Source organism: Physcomitrium patens, chromosome 10, assembly GCF_059467195.1.
Source record: "Physcomitrium patens ecotype Gransden chromosome 10, ASM5946719v1, whole genome shotgun sequence".
NCBI lineage: Eukaryota > Viridiplantae > Streptophyta > Bryopsida > Funariales > Funariaceae > Physcomitrium > Physcomitrium patens.
In genome coordinates, this window is record NC_143419.1 from 6,178,500 (window position 1) to 6,196,392 (window position 17,893).

General features: G+C 30.9%; 2 protein-coding genes across 8 annotated transcripts; one reads left to right on the forward strand and one right to left on the reverse strand.

The window, feature by feature from the left end:
* Window positions 1-7,196: 7,196 nt before the first annotated feature.
* LOC112287347 (uncharacterized) lies at window positions 7,197-9,279 on the forward strand. Of its 7 annotated transcripts, none has more exons than XM_073536517.2 (4): window positions 7,212-7,316; window positions 7,718-7,869; window positions 8,033-8,460; window positions 8,686-9,279. In XM_073536517.2, the coding sequence occupies exons 2-4, from the start codon at window positions 7,839-7,841 to the stop codon at window positions 8,911-8,913; spliced, it is 687 nt and encodes a 228-aa protein (XP_073392618.1). In that variant the 5' UTR covers window positions 7,212-7,316; window positions 7,718-7,838; the 3' UTR covers window positions 8,914-9,279. The 7 variants fall into 7 exon arrangements, with proteins under 7 accessions (XP_090109725.1, XP_024386029.1, XP_073392618.1 ...); XM_024530264.3 differs by having other exon boundaries at window positions 8,040-8,460; XM_090253598.1 differs by having other exon boundaries at window positions 7,217-7,316; window positions 7,660-7,869.
* Window positions 9,280-9,542: 263 nt separating this feature from the next.
* Window positions 9,543-11,616, reverse strand: LOC149988235 (uncharacterized). Its single transcript, XM_090253600.1, has 2 exons — window positions 11,248-11,616; window positions 9,543-11,004 (listed from the first exon to the last, which is right to left on the reverse strand). The coding sequence occupies exons 1-2, from the start codon at window positions 11,429-11,431 to the stop codon at window positions 10,883-10,885; spliced, it is 306 nt and encodes a 101-aa protein (XP_090109726.1). The 5' UTR covers window positions 11,432-11,616; the 3' UTR covers window positions 9,543-10,882.
* Window positions 11,617-17,893: the final 6,277 nt, after the last annotated feature.

The window sequence follows — 17,893 nt, forward strand, 5'->3', positions numbered from 1 at the left end:
AGCAACTTCCTTGCAGTCCATTGGGCATGCCTTTTGGCCAATAGCAATAGAGATTTTCATCATCCATTTTCATTCATCCATGCAAATGTCATAATTACTCTTTTTACTATCAAAATCCCTCTTCAATATTTTTTCATATAATATTTACATAATATATGCTCTAAATATCAAATAATTTAAAAAAAAAAAAATCAAGAATCATCAATGTCTAATAAAGGTAATTTCAAATATATAGAACTATTATCAATATAAAATCAACTTTAATAATAGCCTTTTTAAGCTAACCATTTTAAAGTGGTAATCTAACCATATTTTGTAACTAACTAAAATCTAATAATGTGGCTCTTATCATATTATATAGTAAATTATACATTAAATATTTATATGTATTATTTTCACATAGTAGCCAAATTACAATATGATAACATGCAGACTTTATTAGATACATATCTTAACTTGTAAGGCAAGTTTTTTATATGTGCATGATAAAATTACTTTTTTTATAAGCTATTAACATGTATAATATATGGTTAATTTTTTCATCAAATTTTTAACCTACCAATTAATTACAAACATGTATAAAATGAAAGAAATATCTATAAACCTTCTAAAAAGCTACTTTAGAAGATATTATGAAATAAATTTATTTTTATTTATTTTCACTTAATTATATAGATAATTATTAGAATAAATATGTTTATCCATGATATTATTCCTTCTTCTAAAGACGAGCTCTACAAGGAGCGATCATCATATATTGAAGAAATCCAAGGAGCTACAAATTGTATTTGCCACATACTTTGATCTTTGTTTTTTTTAAAGATGGTTGATAGGTCTTTTTAGCCATTGATAGCATTTCATATTATGACAAGAAAACTACCTTGTTATTTAATCATTATTGAGGCTTTCATAATTCTTTTCAAATAAAACAATTAAAATACCATCAAAAGTCGTTCCTACCTCTAATAAAATCATCAAATATTGAGAGTCTCTTCTAAAGTCGTGATACCAAATATATTGTATATTAGTCTTTACGATCTTCATCTCAATTACGTCATCTTGAATGTTGTGACAAATGCAATATCTTGTCTAATAAATCAGCAAGCAATAGTACTTTAATTGAATCTATTGGTTGTTGGTTCTCTATCTCTTTAGCAATACAAATGTATAGAAGCTACAAACAAGAGTGGAAGGTAGAATGCTATCTTCTCTTAATCTTGTTTCTTTTGTACCAAAGATTTGCTATTCTTCATCTTGGTTTTAATGGATGTTATTGATGGAAAGCCTCAACTCTCTTGTTACATTTGCAAGATTTTTTATTAGTCTTATATATATTCACTAATATCATATCTGTGCTTATAAACAAGATATTTTGATCTATTTTTGTACCACCTTGAATCTAAGACTTCATCTATCTTGAATCCTTTATTATTATATACTTCTATAGGAGGAGGTGGCATTTATCTTCTTTCCAAGATGTTCACTATTTAATATGGCTCAAAAAAAGATACATAGAATATGGGATGGATCTTCATAGATTCCAATAGATGTAATCAATAAGCAACATGATTGACTTGTTTATAAATAAAAAAAGGTCCAAATCTATAATAATCCAATTTATTATAAAGAAGAATAGTCTTTATATTGTGACAAAGTAACCATACCTTATCACTAACATTGAATTATAGTTTTTCTTTGCAATAGGCATGTACATTGAACTTTTGTCATTCTTGAACTTCTTTTAACTAACCTTCATTATTCCATGTAGCTTTGCCAAATGATTTATAAAATCTTCTATAATAAAATTATCAAATTTTAAAAAATCAAAAGTATCAAGTTGTAGGTGATAACCATGATTAGTAAAGAAAGGCATTTTTCAAGTAGAAGAATGTACCAAATTATTATTCACAAACTCTACCAATGGTAAAAGCATTGTCTAATTATCTTGATGATAATTGATATTAAATCTAAAATATTGCTCTAAAACTTCATTTACATATTCCATTTGCCTATTAATTTGAGCATGAAAGGCTGCAGTTAATTTTATATCCACCTTCAATATCTTAAGAAGGGTTTTCAAAAATCTTAATATAAATTATGTCCCTCTATCTAATATAATATCTGTAATAGTACTAAATGTTATCAAGGAAAAATTTGGTTGTTTCTTCACTTGTGCTAGATTTTATATATGATACAAAATATATTATTTTGATAAAATGATCTAGTATCACAAATATAGAATCATATAAATCTAAGACTAGCAGTTCTATGATAAAATTTGTAGAAATAAAAGACTATAGTTGTTATGGAATTGATAATGGCTAAAAAAGTCTATAAGGTCAATGATAAGGAGTTTTTTTTATCTCAAACAAACATGACATAATTGTACAAAGTCTTAAACTACCTTTTATATTTAAAGCCACTAAAAATCTTTTAATATTAGTTCCAAAATCTTATTATATCTAAAATATTTGACTACTAAAAAATCTTGATAAGCTTAAAGAATATGTAATTATGCTTTGTCTTTTGAAATATATAATTGTCTCTCAAAATAGAGTATATTATTCTTAAATTTAAATTTAAAAGAATCATGAGACTGAAAAGAATTATTCTTAATATTATGAATAAGAAAATCAAAGAAAATAGTCAACTAAATTTACTTGACAAAGGTTGAATCAATAGTCAATATTGATTATATTGCTCAAAGGTAAAAATGCTCCAACTTCAAGAGAATTTTTCTTTGCTAATCAAAAGATGCATCTCTTTCTTTTTGTATAAGATGAAAATATCTAAAAAAATATATTTGACAAACCTTGTTGTTTTTTGAGTTGATAAGTGATCTTAAAATAAAATCTTGATAAAAAAATGTTCCAATAGACTTGGTGATAATTCAAAATATGTATCAACATAAAATATTTGACATTCTTATGATTTGTATACATGGAGATTAGTTTCAAGGCATCTTTTAGATAATGATGCCATTCTTTAAAAGAATCTAGGATTACAAGAAGCTCTTTACCATGGACCTCATAATTAGTCTTAGTTGCTAAAAATTTCTTAGAATGAAAAACTATTGAGAAGATATAAAAAATTATTAAAAAAATTTAAAAAACTATTAAAAAAATATCCATATCTGATTCAAAACGTAATTTTCTATTCATTTCTTTTTTTTAATGCATATCAAATTATGTACTCCTTATAGATCTATTTTTATATAAATCTTTGTTTAATTGGTTGATCAAAAATTCTTAAAATTAAATTAGAAGATACCTATTTCTAATCATAATCTTGTTGAATCTTCAATAATCTACACATATCTACAAAGATCCATTTTTTTCTTCACAAAAAAGATAAGAGATCCAATTGGAGATATAAAATGGCATATGAAGTTCTTAACTAAATTCTTGTCAATGAATTACTTAAGTGCAACCAACTTGTTTAATGATAGGCTATAGATTGGTCCCAATAGTAGTAAGCTCCTTCTTAAAGATCAATAGAACAATCATAGAGATAATGCTATGGAAGAATATCTAAATTTTTCTTCTCAAAAATATCTTATTAATCTTAGTACTAGCTTAAAATACTACTTAAGATCTTTTTTCTATTAACAATAGGTTTGGCATATCTAGCAAAAGTTAATTTTTTTTTGCAATATATATGAAAGCTCTTGCACCTAACAATAATGATTTGGATGTATTAGTCATATGGTTTTTTAGTTGCTTAGTAGAATCTTGAGCTAAACTAAAAGAGAAATCAAGGTTATTAGAAATCTAGTCTATTTAAGGATTATATTTTTTAGCTATATTAATTCTAAAATAATTGGATTAAAAAAAGATCTAATCATATTAAATATTATTAAATTATTATGACCACTAGTTGTTACATCTAAAAGAACAATTTCATATATAACATCTCTAAAACACAATGAACAACCATCTATTACTTCTACATGCATATATCTAGTTTTCTTAAGTAAAGATATATCTTATTTTTATCAAAGTCTTTGTCTATAAAATAGATTGAGGTGCCTTAATCTAATAAGGCTAAAAATTTGTAATTTTTGGTCTTAAATAAAATTCTATTCTAAATTAAGATGAAGGTTTTCAAAAAAAAAATAAGACCTTTATTAGGTGTTACACAAGATTCTAACCACACAATTCCTATTATAGGTAAAAAAACTTATTTTTTGACACCTCGTCTTCTTTGGCAACCATGCTCTTCATTGTGTGATTGCATTGTTTCTTTGAGCACTGTTGAGTAGTATACTTGGATTCTAAACAATATAGGTACAAACCTTCTTAATGATGATAAGTCTTTTCTTGCTCAATAAGAGATTTAAAACATACCATATCAATTTGTATAGGCTTTGGCTTGGACAAGTAAGCTTCCAAAAACTTAGAAGGTATTACTATAGCTTGATTTGTACTTCTCTAATCAAATCTTTGTTCTTGGCATCTTTTAAAGAATTGATTGTTACATGTAATCACTTAAGGAATAAATTGCTCTAATAAATTTGCTTTCAATATTATCAACAATAAATCATTGATATTATCTTTTAACCTATATCAAAATTAAATGATAAGGGCTTTTTCATTTCAATCCATATTGCAAGCCAAATTTTGAAATCAACAACATATATGGTGGTTGAATGTGAACTTTGTCATAGCAATATGAACTTGGTTTTTGCTATCCTTTCTTAATCTTTTTCTCTAAATGTAGCAGTAAATACTTCTAAGAATGAATTCAAATCAAAGAATAGTCATGAATCTTTTTCCATCAAAGGTGCAAACTAAAAAAGAACACTCCTAGAGAGAGGTACTCCAATGAATCAAACTTAAGTAAATCCATTAGACTTTTGAAAAAGATACAATCTTAGATAAACCTTTACTTATTGCAGAAATCATTGAAACTTTCATCTTGTTCCATTAAACTTCTCTGGCATACTTATCCTTACCTCCCTTATACTTATAGTAGCAAGACTCCTCAAATTTAGATGTAAACTTGATTTTCTTGTTTCTTTTAATTGCACAACTTCTTAGCATAGATTTTGAATTTCATTATTGACTTTTTTCATAGGCATAGAAATAGTGCTTCCATGATTCATATTGAAAATATGTGAGATTTCTATTCTTAAAGTATTGACAAGTTTGTGAAGATCTACTATAGTTGCATATTTATTTTCACTTGTATTAAAAGTAGCATCCACAATCTTTTCTTCTATAGATAATTCAAAGAAATTTAAAAAGTTAAATTAGATGAAAATAATTTGTAACCTCAATATTAAATAAAAAATTCCACAAATAGGGATAATTTACTCTCATTAAGGAAAAAATTAGTATTAAAAAACTAAACTATTTGTTTAAAGGTGGATAGTTAACAACCTTCAAAACACAACAATAAAAGTGGAATAATTCACTCACTTGTAAAACAAGACAAGAACAATAAGTTGGTACTCTTATCAAATTATCAAGGATATGAACTTCAAAGAATGAAAAGGTCCATATACTCTTATGTCACTCAAAAAGAATAAGAAATCACTCAAAAATGGTAATATATTAAACTAGAATGGCTATTGGCAAAGAAAAAGAGATAAGAAAGTCTTAAAACAAGACTAAGGATTAAAAAGACATTGACAAAAATGAAGAAGGCTTCACTCTTGCCTCTATATATACTATCTAATTAGGAGCTATGTGGCGATGTTCTATATGACCTCTAACACATGTTGACTTTGCAAGACACATATCTTAACTTACAAGACAAATTTTCTATATATATGCCATATAGTTAGCTTATTCTACAAGCTATTAACATATATAATACATCGCTAATTTGTTGACCAAATTTCTAATCTACCAATTTACTACAAACATGTATAAAGTCAAAGCAACATCTATGAAGCTTCTAAGAAGCTTTTTTAAAAGATATTATGAAATAAATTTATTTTTATCTACTTCTACTTAATCATATAGGTAATTATTAAAATAAATCTGTATATCCATAACATAATTCTTAAAAGTAATATAACTTCTAATAAAATAAATAAATAGCAATGGTATATTTTTAGAATTCTAACATAAATTTCTTAAAAAGATTAAGTGAAGCTTTTACCTAAACCTTTTGTGTTAAAGTTTTGATAGCTCAAAAAAATATTTCATAATTATTTCACATGAATATAAAAATTTGATATATTAGCTTTTGAATAATAGTAATTATCATCTAATATTTTGTATTTATATTTTAAAAAAACCATATATTCCTTTGTTCAGATGTATCATTATAAGTAGCTGATATTTTATATATTTTATTATTTTTAAATATTTTAATCATTAAAGCCATATTTTATATGTTTAAACCACTTTTTTGTAATTTTTGTTAAAATTATCAAACAACATTTTCATAATACTACCATTGCTTTAAATTAAAATATATAACTAAGTAATTAACTATATATATATATATATATATATATATATAATTGAAGAAAATTTAATCTCAATTGATGATGATGTTCTACAAGATTGCATGATAAATTTAAAAATATATATATATATATATATATACATTGATTGCCTATTTGAAAACAATGAATAAGTAAATAAATAAAAATCATCAAACACATAAATTTGTTAAACTTATAATCAATTATTTTTCAAATTCAAATACTTATAATACACTTAAATATATTTGATGTAAAATAATAAATTATGATTTTTAAATATGTACATATAGTATACCAAATGTAATGCGGATTTTTCCCCATTATTTCAAATCAAATACATGCACAATCAGGAATAATCCTGTTATTTAGGATTTTATAACAAATTAAATTCTGGTGCACATTTGAAGAAGATCTTGCTATCATTTTCTTCTTCCACTAGGAAAAAAACCAATCAACATTCCTAGTATAGAATTATTCCCAAACGTCGAGTTCATTTAGACAGCCATGGCCACTAAGTTAAATGAAATGTCCATGTAAGCAAACTTAATCACGGGTTGGAAGGTTCCAAGCTCAACTGATGGCGACCGCGTAGCAAAACCGGCCCGACCCGTCCTCTCCCGGAACGGGTCTCTGCCCATCCTCCACACTTCATCTGTGGATGAGAGACAGCCGCCAAATTCAAATGAGACGGATGAAATCTCGACGTTTCATCCAAAAACCGTTACCCTTTTCCCACCGCGCGGTAACGTTAGTGTCCGTTAGCTTTCTCGCTCTCACCATGCGGCCTTCAAATCCAAACGCACATGTCGACGGAGCTCACCCCTGCAGCTGCGACACTCCGCGCTTTGACCTCTACAGCCCTGCTTCTCTTGCGAAGGTATGATGAGCTCTTGATTCGGTTTCCTTCATTCCAATTCTGTCGCTACACGGCTTGCCCAGCTTCATTGTGTAAGGATGCAGTGGTGCTGTTTTTTTTTTTTTTGTTTGTGAGATGCTGTTGTTTTCGTGAGAAGGGAGGTTTCTTGGTGGTTACAGGTCGATGACGGTTCTCGTGCTTGAATTGGTGGTCTTCTTGAGGTCGAGTATGGCACGGTGGTTGTTGAAAGAGAGCTTCGTGATAGTGAGGTCACTGTATCAAGTTTGGATCTTGGTGGCGATCGCATTTGGTCGAGAGTTTCGAGAGCTCTGTGTCATGGCTTTAGTCTAAATTTGGATTGCAGGGCATCTCTGAGGAATAGCTGCTGTGAATTTTTGTTTCAAAGCCGGCTGTCCTTGCAGTTTATATCAGATGAAGTGATCAGTTCCTTATTTTGAGGATGTTTCGCGTGGGAGAGGAGTTGGCTTTACCCGTCCTCAGCAATGGTATTTGTAACGATTTGTTTTCGGGTTTGTTCGCGCCATGGGATTGTGTCTGGAAGTATTCCTTCGGAGTAAGTCGGCTACGTTGCTTTGACGGATTACTTGTCGCTGAGATTCTTGTCGCCGATTGAATGTCTTGTACCAGTATAGCCTTCGTTGTTTTGAGATAGTCCCTTTTGCGATTCTGGAATGTGTTCTTTCTATGTGTGGTGTTTAACCGATTTCCTCTTCAAGCCAACAGGACGGATCGATCAGCCGAAATGACAGGGCGGACGTTGAAAGGAAACCTGGCATTCCTGTCAGCAGGAATCCTCTCCATTCTGAGCCTCGTGGCTGCTGTAGGAGGGGTTTCCATGATCGTCATTGTGTTTGTGATGGACCATTCGCCCAGTAGAGTTGGATGGCTTTTCATCATTGTGGGAGGCTTCACAGTTGCCTCTGGATTGCTCGGAGTATTCTCTAGCGACCGCCGAGATTGTTTCACCTGGCAAATGGTCTTCTTGTTATTTTCTACCCTTGGTCTTCTCGCAGCCGCGCTAACGATTTTCTTCAAACCGAACGAAGTGTTGGGCTTATTGCACTACAAGAACGTAAGTGAAGACAGAGCTCGATGGATTTTGAGACTGGAGGCTGCATTCTTCGCTATTACCTTTTGCATTAACGTAAGTTTTTTGAGTTTTTGCCTTTAGGTCCTTGCATGTATTACTGCTGTAAAATTCGTGATTAACGTACTTCTCTCAGTCGATTTCGTAATTGGGGATATCCTTGCTAGGATGTTTTGTACAGTACAAACAAAGGGACGATACTCCATATGCTTCGAACATTTCATGCACATGTTTTTCAACTGAACTTGACGATCCTATTGACGATGGAATTTGCCGACGCAGACTGTTATTGCCATCCTTGGAATATGCGTCAACTGCTGCGATGTTGTGGATCACTATGAAGATCTCGAGAAAACCAACCGAAGTAAGTCTGCTCTTGGGCGAACTCAAACCGAGGCTATTAAGCGAGCAGCCAAGAATGAGGAGACAAAAGCATCCAAATTGGCCCAGAAGATGAAGGATAAATACGGCAAATGGACCCAAGAGTATGGCACACCCGCTAAGGTTTAAAGTATCCCGGGGAGGTACAATCTATGGTGGCAAATTTGCTTTGATACTCATCAAGTGATTTCAATGTTCGGCCCTTCAAATTTCCGACACATTCTAGTAGCTTCTTGTTCATCCAGTCTCAGCTGGCCAAATAGCCGTTGCAGGATTTGTGAGTTTAAGTATCTTGCTTAAACTATTGCCCCTGTTGATGGAGACTGTATGATAGTGAGGCCTTCTCACAGTCTGCCAGGACTGGAATATCCATTCTACACTATAGAGTAAGATTCTGCTAGCTTTCTACTGTTCACATGAGATCACTTCTGTAACCACCATCTAGTATAAATAAACAATTCGCTGGTTGTGAGAAACCTTGGCTCTTACTTAAAATACGCACTTAATGAATGATGAGCAAGAGCTGTGTTGAGGAGTTGGCGTGGCAAGAATTAGTACTTCTGTGAAGTGGGAGAGATCTCTCATTTTGAACTTGACCTTTGCTATAGAAGTAAACCTCCAAGTAAACTCTTACGCTTAAGATACATTTCCATGTACACTCCATAGTGTGCGACCGGAGACAATATTAGTGTAGTTTTTTATGCATTCCCTTGGAAACTGTTCTCAAGCAAGAAAATAATATCTGTAGGCAAGTAATCAACTAGAGAAAATTCCCGAAATAACTGTATAACATCATTCTCGCTACAATAATGAAGGATGACTTCCTATCTTCACCCATTTGACCAGTTGAAAAGGTCCTTACACATTTTCAATTAATCATCTTCATAACCATTCTGTTTTAGAAACAGTACATCCACCCCTTTTCGAAAAGAGCAATATACTCAAGTAGCCATCTGCCAAACAATACATATATCTTCAACAGGCTCTGTGAATGCACTGTAGTCCACATTGATATCTTTGGAAATTCTCAGCCCCGCCATCAAGCGGGGAATGCTCAGCACTCTCGTCTCACACCCTCCCTTTCCTCGAAACCCTAATTCCTACACCCTGTCCTTGACGCACATGTCCAATAATACGATAATCTAAGAAGATGTGGAAACCTAACTATGGCTTTAGTGTAAAGGAGGGCGCAATGAAGCTCCGGAGGCGTCAGCTCGTCTGAGCTACTCAAACCTCCGAAGCGGACTAGCAATCAACTTCTCCAAGAGCAAATCGACGATGTAGTGGTTTTAGGCAGGGACTTAGGAAGGGGGTTTTTTCAGAATCTTAGCACCCAGCAGACTGTAACTCAGATACTTCTCATACTTACTCCCCATCGATCGAGATGGAGAACGTATATATTGCAAACTTGGATCCCAGAGTTCAATGCAAATAAGCTACAAGGACTGCGAGTGCCCACTTGGGTCACGTTGCGCGGCATTCTTGGTGAGTTCATGAAGGTTGCCACGCAGATTGCAAGCAGGTTAGGCGTCCTGATGAGAAGTGATAATTGGAATGCTGTGAGTTTGGAGCAGCGATTCAGTGTAGCAATGGAGGCTGGAGTGGATGGCGCACCTTGTTGTCGGTAACCAATGAAACAACAGGGGAAGACTCCGTCATCATGGTAGACTATTATAATCTCTCTATTTGTTGCCGATTTTGTTTGAGCACTGATCACCTGATTGAGGAGTGTAATGCTACAAGGTCTTCAAAGGAGAGCGGGGATAAAGAAAGTAGTGTAACAAAGAATATACTAACCATAACAACAAAGCCTCCTCGCTCACAAGGACCAACCTTGACTAACCAACGAAATCAGAATGTGGATCTCCCTCCCTCCCTCCCCAGCAGTGGCGAGGCAAAATCCCACTATCCTAGTGAGGTCGTTCGGCTCTTCGGCGAGAGGACAGCATAGTGATTCAAGACCTTCCAGCCAAGGAACTATGCGCTCCAACAACCATTATTCCAACGGGGAGTCGCGACAAACTCCGAAATACAAGAGGAATGGATGGGAGAAGGTGTACAAGAACAAGAAGGCAACGCGTGGGGGACCAGAGGTAGATCAATTTAGTGACCCTAACCTCCCCGGCACCCAACGCTCAAACCTGCAAAGGAGAAGAGGTGGACCAGCTGGAAAACAATGGGTCCCTGTTGAGCAAGCGCCCCGTCCCCTCCTCGGAACATCTATTGAGCAACCCCTCCCGACACCCTCTCCCTTAGTCAATTTGAGTCAAGTCGCTACTTCGGTGGCTCCAGTGCATAGCAGCGTGAAAGGAGCATGTACAGACAATATTGAGGTTGATAGAAGTATGGAATGGTCTCCTACTAAACCTCAGGCCCACGGAGAGGAGATTCAATCGCGTGGTCCAACCACAATACAAATCGAAAGTTTGCTTGGGGGGCAGCAGAACGCATCGATACACTTACCCCATCCTCTCGTTGTCAACATGCCGTGTATTGGCCAAGATGGAGAGTGCCCCACTACGGTGCTACTGCTCTCGGTAAGCAAGCGAAGCTCGAGGGCTCCTGCTGGACGAGAGGAGATTGCATCGCAACCAATCCCCACGATAGAGGCCCACATCAACAGTCTAACGGCCATTCCAGTCATCATACCTTCGGAGCAAGCACCAAGACTTGAAGACAATGCACCTGCAATCAGTTGTCTAACGGTATCGCCAGATTAGATCCAAGCGGCAATCAGACCGCCTCACAGAATGCACCCCCGATTGGAGAACAGATGCTCTATCATATACAGAATGTAGTGAACTACCGGGCTTTAGACGACCATGCTCCCGTTCAAATGCAATGCCACAACTTCGATCTAAACGAAGATGCTACTCTATCCCAATTCAGTAGAGAGATCTCTCTACTGGATTTCTTCCTAAACTCCACATAAATACAGACAATTGATACTTCTTCTTCCAATTTGGTGCATCCACTCATAGACAATTGATACTTCTTCTTCAAATTTGGTGCATCCACTCCTAGGACCCCTGCTGGAGCAATGGACATTCTCAGTGAAGACTTACACACTCAATTCTACTACTAGTTCAAGTAGTTATAATAGTTTATTAATATTTAATGTGATTAGATCTTTCATGCATGTTGTAAAAGAAAGTTTAACTTTTGTTATATATGCCACACCTTTTCTTAATGGAAAAAAGACTTCTAATGGCATTCCAAGCCAATACCAAGTTATCAAGATGTTTTTGAGAAAAAAAAATACAAATATTCTTCCAAAGCATTACTTGTATAATTGTTCCATCAATCTTCAAGAAGAAGCTTAACTACCATTTGGATCAATCTATAGCCTATTACAGAACAAGTTGGTTGCATTCAAGGAGTATATTGATAAAAATTTGGTTAAGAATTTTATTTGCTATTATAAATTTCTAACAAGGGCTCCTATCTTACTTATGAAGAAAATAGATGGATCTCTAAGGATGTGTATAGACAATCAAGGACTTAAGAAAATCACCATTAAGAATGACTATCTTCTACTTTTGATTTCAAGACTTCTTGATCAACTCAATTAAGCAAAGATCTATACAAAAATAGATTTATAAGAAACATTCAACTTGGTACGTATCAAAGAAAGAGATGAATAGAAAACTATGTTTCAAACCAAGTATAAGCATTTTGAATATAGTACCATATTGTTTAGACTCATGAATATACTAGCTGCTTTTCAACATCTAATGAATGATGTCTTTTATGAGTTTCTTCATAATTTTATCATTTATTATATAAGTAGCATCTTAATCTACTCTAAGAATATTAAAAAGTATGAACTTCATATTTATTGTGTATTACAAAAACTAAGAGATCTAAGATTATATTCCAAGATAAAAAAAAAGTATGTATTTCATACTACTTAAGTCGACTTCTTAAGATACATCATTTCAAAGAATGGCCTTATAATGGATCCTAAGACAATCCAAACTATTATAGATTAGAAGATTCTAAAAATAATTAGAATTGCACAATGTTTTTTGAAATTTGTCAACCATTATCAAATCTTCATCAAGAACTTTTTTCAAATTGTGGCTCTTCTTATACCCTTGACATGTAAAGACAAACCTGAGTGGAACAAAGAAGCAAAAGCATCATTTAAAGCTTTGAAGTCAATATTTATTTTTGCATCAATCTTATATTGCATCAACTTTTTCAAAGCATTCTTCATAGAAACAAACATATCAAACTTTACTATAAAAGTCGTTTTATAACAAATGGAAGGAAATGATAAGTTGTATTTAATAGTTGAAATTAACTACAAGATCCATGACAAAGAGTTTTTTGCAATCATGGATTCTTTTCAAGAATGGCATCATTATCTAGAAGGTGCTTCTAGTCTAGTCACCATATATATAAATCACAAAAAACTCAAATATTTCATACTTGCACATGTTTTGAATTATCACCAAGTCTATTGGAATATATTTTTATCAAGATTTTATTTTAAGATTATTTATCAATTCAAAAAATAATAAGGTTTGTCAAATGTCTTTTTTAGATATTCTTATCTTATATTAAAAGAAAAAAATATAAATTTTAATTTAAAAAAAAAAAATGATTCTCTCTAAGTCAAAGCATTTTTATTTTTAAGCAACAAAATCAATATTGACTATTGACTTAATATTTTTTAAGTAAGTTCAATTGAATATGTCCTTTGACCTTCTTATTTATAATATCAAAAATAATTCTTTTAAGTCTCATGATACTTCTAAGATTGAATTTAAGAACAATCTACTCTATTTTAAAGGACAATTATACATTCTAAAAGGTGAAGCACAATTATATGTTCTTTAAGTTTGTCACGACTTTTCAACAATCAAACATTTTGGATATAATAAGACTTTAAAGCTAATATTTTTTTTTAATTAGTAGCCTCAAATGTGAAAAGTAGTCAAAGACTTTATATAATCATGTGATATTTGTTTAAGATCAAAAAATCCTTGTTATCAATCATATGGACTTCTTTAGCTATTATTTATTCTAAAACAACCATGGTCTTTTGTTTCTATGGATTTTATTATAAATCTTCGAGTTTCATGTTTGTATAGTTCTATATTCTTAATAGTAGATCATTTTATAAATATAGTATATTTTGTACTATATACAAAATCTATTTCAAGTAAAAAAATGGCTAAGTTTTTTATTGACAACATCTATTGCTATTATGGATTGCCCAAGGATATTATATTGGATAGAAGGACTCAATTTGTATCAAAATTTTAAAGAATCTTTTTTAAGATTTTAAAAATGGATATAAAGCTCTTTTGGTTTTTTATCCTCAAATTGATGGATAGACAAAGTATATATTTCAAATTTTGGAGTAGTATTCAAGATAAATTATTCACTACCAATTACGTAATGGAGCATAAATAAGATATTTGTATTGTTGACTGTCAAAGACAAGAATTCGATGAAAAAATAGTTCAGACAAGTAAGCCTTCACTCAAAGAAAAGTAACAAAATATGAATAATAAGTATGTATATTGAAAAGAAAAACTAGAATGGCTATTGCCAAAAAACAAGAAAACTAGAGACCCTTGAAACTAGACTAGAAGCAAGAAAGAAGTTGACAAGAGTGAAGAAGCCTTCATTCTTGTCTCTATATATACTATCTAACTAGGGGCTACATGGCGACGTTCTATAGGACCTCCAATATGTGTTGACTTTGTAGGATACATGCCTTGACTTACAAGGCAAGTTTTTCTATGTGTGGGCCACATAGTTAGCTTGATCTTCAAGCTAACAACATGTGTGGCACATGGCCAACTTGTTGACCACGTTTCTAATCCAAAAAGTCAATTAAAGACACCTATGAAGTCAAAGCAGCATCTAAGAAGTTTCTAGGAAGCTTCTATATTAAATATTATAGAATTAACTTACTTTTATCTACTTTTACTTACTTCTACCTATTTCTATATGTAATTATTAGCTTACATGATTATGGCCATGACATTGACATATAGAGATAGATAGTTGGAGCCATTTTTGAGAAGTTTCTAGAAGTTTTTAGAAATGGAATTAAATTGGTGATTTATATGGTATATACCATATAATATTCTAAAAGGTTTAAGGGCGATTATCTAGGTAGGATCCACTTCTATAATCTTTTAGAAGGGTAATTACCTAAATACGATCCATCTTTAAAAACTTTTAAAAGGGTGGTTATTTTCGTGGAGCCTATTATTAAATATATTTTAGAAAGTTTTAAGATGGTTGGATAAAGTATAAATAGAACTAGCAAAGGTCATTTAGATATTTGGTTAGGTATGGCTTTGGTTCCTTTGTCTCAATAAAGTTTGATTTTTAATTTTTTATTTTATTTTGTTCTGTTCTCTTTTACTCTATTCTACCTTTCATGTTCTATTTTGTTTAGTTTTGTTTATTTTTGTTCTAGTCTACTTTGTTCTATATTGTAATGAAATTTGTATTGCTATGAATTGGAAGGATTTTAGATCTTATATAGAATTCAACCTTGTTCCAAATAAGATGATTAGATAATTCTTTAGTTATAGGCACAGTTTATTTATAATAATACAATGTATTTTTTTAAACAACAAATACTTTTTTTTTGCTAATTATGATTACCATCTATAACTTAATACTTTTGATTTCTCAAAAATTAATAATTCTATAACAAAAGATTTAACAAATTATTTGTTTGAGCTCTATATAATAATGAAGGTATAATTAAAAGAAACTTAAGAACAATAAAAGATCAATGCAGATCCTTATTACTAGGAGCAATCTCAATTCCACGTTGGCAATAAGTTATGAATAATTTGTTGCAATATTAAGACTAGGTGCCTTTGTAATAAATTAGATTTCTATAGGTTTAAACTATTTTCTATTTGTCAACAAATCAATTTAATTTCTTATCGATTATATCTACCAAAATTTATAAAGATCCATTTCATATTCCACATATCTCTTCTTCAGCCATATAAAATAGTGAATATCTCAGAAAAAAGTTAAATGCCACCTCTTCCCATCGAAGTAGAAGAAGTCTTAGATTTAAAGCAGTGCTGAAATAGGTTGGAATATCTTGTCCATTGGCATAGATATAATATTAATGAATGTACATGGGAGCCAACAAAGAATCTTGTAAATGGAGCAAAAAAGGTTGATGCTTTTCATTGACAATATCCTTCAAAATTAAGATAAAGAATAATAAATCTTTATTATAAAAGAAACTAAATCTAAAAAAAATAGCATTCTATCTTCTATTCTTATTTGTAATTTTTATATATTTGTAGTATTAAAAATATAAAAAATCAATAACCAACAGATTCAATATAAAAATTAATGTTTACTAACTTATCAAATAAGACATTGTGATTGTCATAAGCTTCAAGATAATATAATCATGATTAAGATCTTTGAGAATAATATGTTCTTTCTTGAATAAATGGCAAGATACAATATATTTGATATTACGACCTTATGTCAAGGATATAAATCTCAAAAAAAGAAAATCTCAATATACTCTTATGTTATTCGAAAATATTAGAAAATCATTTTCAAAGATGGTAATATATTGAATTAGAATGGCAATTACCAAAAATAGGAAGATTAGAAAGTCTTGAAATAAGACTCAAGATTAAAAAGGCATTTACAAGAGTGAAGAAGGCTTCATTTTTACCTTTATATATACTATTTAATCAAGAACTATGTAACAATGTTCTATAGGACCTCCAACATGTGTTGACTTTGTAAGACACATATCTTAACTTAAAAAGTAAGTTTTTTATATGTACACTACATAATTAGCTTATTCTATAAGTTACCAATATAAGTGATATGTGGTTAACTTATTGATCAAGTTTTTAACCTATCAATCAACTACAAACACATATAAAGTCAAAATCATATCTATAAAGTTTTTAAGAAAAGTTTTTAATAGATATTATGATATAATTTTATTTTTATCAATTATACCTAATTATATAGGTAATTATTAGAATAAATATGTATATCCATGATATTACCTTCTTTTTTAGAGACAAGTTCTATAAGAAGCAATCATCATATTTCATGGATCTTATTATTCTTCATTTTGGTTTTAATGGATATTGTTGATGTAAAGCGTCAACTTTCTTTGCTAAATTTGTAAGATTCTTTATTGGCTATCATGTGTATTCACTAATATCATATCTACACCAATAAATAAGATATTCTAATCTATTTTGGGATTACTTTAAATCTAAGACTTCTTCCACCTCAAATTCTTTATTATTATCTATTTTTATAGGAAGAAGTAGTATTAGTCTTTTTTCTAAGATATTCACTATCTTATATAGTTCAAGAAAAAATACATAGAATATAAGATGGATCTTTATAGACTTCAATAGATAAAATTGATAAATAATAAAATTAACTTATTTATAAATAGAAAAAGTTCATAGCCTAAAATAGTTCAACTTATCACAAGGATGAATAGTCTTAATATTGCAGCAAAATAATTATATTTTGTCACTTAAGTTGAATTATGGTTGTTCATTATGATAGGCATCTATATTGATCTTTTGTTGTTTTTAATCTTCTTTTAATTGTGCCATCATTATTATATATAATTTTGAAAAATAATTTTTTAAATCTTCTTCTATAAATTTATTAAATTTTAAAAAGTCAAAAGTATCAAGTTGTGGATGATAACCATTTTTGGAAAAAAAAATTGAATAGAAGAATGTATCAAATTATTATATGTAAATTCTATCAATGGCAAAAAAATTATCCAATCATCTTAATAATAATTAATAATACACCTCAAATACTACTTCAAAACTTAATTCACCTCTTACATATGTCCATTAAATTGAAGATGAAAGGCCAAAGATAATTTTATATCCACTTTCAAAATCTTAAAAAATATTCTCCAAAATATTGATACAAGTTGTGTTCTTTTATTTGATATAATATCTTTGAGCAATCTATGATAGCAATAGATGTTATCAAAGAAAAGCTTAGTTATTTCTTCACTTGAAATAGATTTTGTATATAGTACAAAATTTTCTATTTTGATGAATTTATCTATGATCATGAATATAAAATTATATGAATT

Coding starts and splice junctions, on each gene's coding strand:
- LOC112287347 (XM_024530261.3), top strand. CDS start 7,243: ATGTCGACGGAGCTCACCCCTGCAGCTGCGACACTCCGCGCTTTGACC. Junction 7,317..8,039: donor GCCCTGCTTCTCTTGCGAAG/GTATGATGAGCT, acceptor TCAAGCCAACAG/GACGGATCGATCAGCCGAAA. Junction 8,461..8,685: donor CTATTACCTTTTGCATTAAC/GTAAGTTTTTTG, acceptor TTGCCGACGCAG/ACTGTTATTGCCATCCTTGG.
- LOC149988235 (XM_090253600.1), bottom strand. CDS start 11,431: ATGATGACTGGAATGGCCGTTAGACTGTTGATGTGGGCCTCTATCGTG. Junction 11,005..11,247: donor GTTGACAACGAGAGGATGGG/GTAAGTGTATCG, acceptor GTTGCTCAATAG/ATGTTCCGAGGAGGGGACGG.